The 2,061-nt window shown below is 41.9% G+C and overlaps 1 protein-coding gene across 4 annotated transcripts in view; it reads right to left on the bottom strand.

Moving 5' to 3' along the window:
• The window catches only part of Tipin (TIMELESS interacting protein), a 35,107-nt gene that overhangs the window by 16,256 nt on the left and 16,790 nt on the right, over positions 1–2,061 (bottom strand). For all 4 annotated transcript variants that reach the window (XM_021171472.1, XM_021171473.1, XM_021171474.2 and 1 more), the window contains exon 7: positions 239–445. In XM_021171472.1, coding sequence (XP_021027131.1) covers positions 239–445 — 207 coding nt within the window. The remainder of the gene's footprint in view (positions 1–238; positions 446–2,061) is intronic.

Below are 2,061 nucleotides of genomic sequence, written 5' to 3'. Positions count from 1 at the left end.
TAGCTGTCTTCAGACACACCAGAAGAGGGAGTCAGATCTCATTACAGATGGTTGTGAGCCACCATGTGGTTGCTGGGATTTGAACTCTGGACCTTTAGAAGAGCAGTCGGGTGCTCTTACCCACTGAGCCATCTCACCAGCCCCCGAGGTATTATTTCAAGAGATAGTAAAGAAGTTAAAATTTCTAACATGCCCTTGATATTATATAGTAGCTCATAAAAAACAGCATAAAATTTACCATTTTCTAGGGACTGGCTATTACTCAGTAGCTTTGCCTGCCTTCTTTCCAAGGCCAGCTGTTTATTTCTCTCAATTCTCTGTTGCTGCTCTTCTGTTAGGCTTCTAGTTGGTTCAGAAGCAAACTTCCTGCTGTCAGATGAACTTGACAAAAAGGGATCAAATCCAGTAGCAGATACATCTGGGTTATTAGCGTCTTCAACTTCATCTGTGGGAGAAAATAAAGTTAACACAACTGCAGCATTAGATGAGTTAGAGAAAGAACTTATACAACACGCAGCTGACAAAGTTTTGTTTTAAGATGTATTTATTATTATACATAAGTACACTGTAGCTGTCTTCAGACACACCACAGAAGAGGGAGTCAGATCTCGTTATGGATGGTTGTGAGCCACCATGTGGTTGCTGGCATTTGAACTCAGGACCTCCGAAAGAGCAGTCAGTGCTCTTACCCACTGAGCCATCTATCTCACCAGCCTTCAACTGACTTAAGTTTTAAAATGGCAAGTGGCCTGATCTGAAGAAAGCATTTGTGAAGTAGAAGAATACACTGGCTGATTCAGGTAAAAGAAATATTTACAAATTACTCTTATAGTAAGCTGCATGCTACATCTAGTGGACATGGAAAAGGGGTCTGGGAAGATAGCTCAGTTGGTATAGCAAACACAAAGCCCCGGGTTTGATCTTCAGTACTGTATAAACGGTATGGTGAAAAACTCCTGTAATCCCAGAATCTGGAAGAGAGAGGCTGGGGATCATCATCAGTGGTGAGCTAAAGGTCAGCTTAAGTAAGACCCTGTCTCAAAAACCAAAATACATAACAAAGTCAAATTTGGTAGTACAAATCTGTAATTTCAGTACACCAGACAGGGGTGGAGGCAGGGGGATGAGAAGTTCAAGGTTCTACCTCCTAGCAAGTTTAAAGCTACCCTGGATTACTTGAGATCCTGACTTTCTGGTTTTGTTTTGTTTTTCTCTATATAATCCTGGCTATCTTGGAATGTGATGTGTAAATTAGGCTGGCTTTGAACTCTGAGATCTGTCTGCCTCTGCCTCTGCCTCTGCCTCTGCCTCCAGAGTGCTGGCCACCACCACCACCCCACCTGGCTTGAGATGCTGTCATTTTTTTTGTTTTTAAAGGTTTAATTACTTATTCTATATAAGTACACTGTAGCTATCTTCAGACACTCCAGAAGAGGGCGTCAGATCTCATTACTGATGGTTGTGAGCCACCATGTGGTTGCTCGAATTTGAACTCAGGACCTTTGGAAGAGCAGTCAGTGCCCTTATCGGCTAAGCCATCTCTCCAGCCCCGATGCTGTCATTTTTTTAAAAAAAGGGTCAGGCATGGTGGCATGAGTCTTTAATCCCAGCACCTGGGAGGTCCACAGGACAAACAGAAATAGAGAGAAATCCAACTTGAATAGCCCCCACCCCACCCTCCAAAAAAGGGAAGAAAAGAGGGAACAGCAGGAGAAAGTAATGAATGAGAGGGATGTAATTTTAACAGAGTAATCAGGAAGATTTAAATCAGTTGATATTTAAGCACAGTTTGAAGAGGAAAAGAAAATTAACTATTTTGATCCAGGGGAAATTACAGGTTTTACTCTTAATGAAATAAGAAGCCACTGCAATGTTAAGGCAGAGGAATGACTTGACTGACAATAGATCTATTAGAAGTATAAAAATCTTAGTGAGGTGACAGTGGTGCTACCCACCCAGTACTGCAGAGGCAAAGGCAGGCAGATCTCTGAGTTGAGGTTAAGAGCGGTCTACAGAGTAGAGCCAACACTACATAAAAAAGCTATTCTTTTTTTTTTTTTT

The sequence above is a fragment of the Mus caroli genome, chromosome 9 (genome assembly GCF_900094665.2).
Source record: "Mus caroli chromosome 9, CAROLI_EIJ_v1.1, whole genome shotgun sequence".
Lineage (NCBI taxonomy): Eukaryota > Metazoa > Chordata > Mammalia > Rodentia > Muridae > Mus > Mus caroli.
The sequence above is the reverse complement of the archived record's forward strand: the minus strand, read 5'-3'. Positions and strand labels throughout refer to the sequence as shown.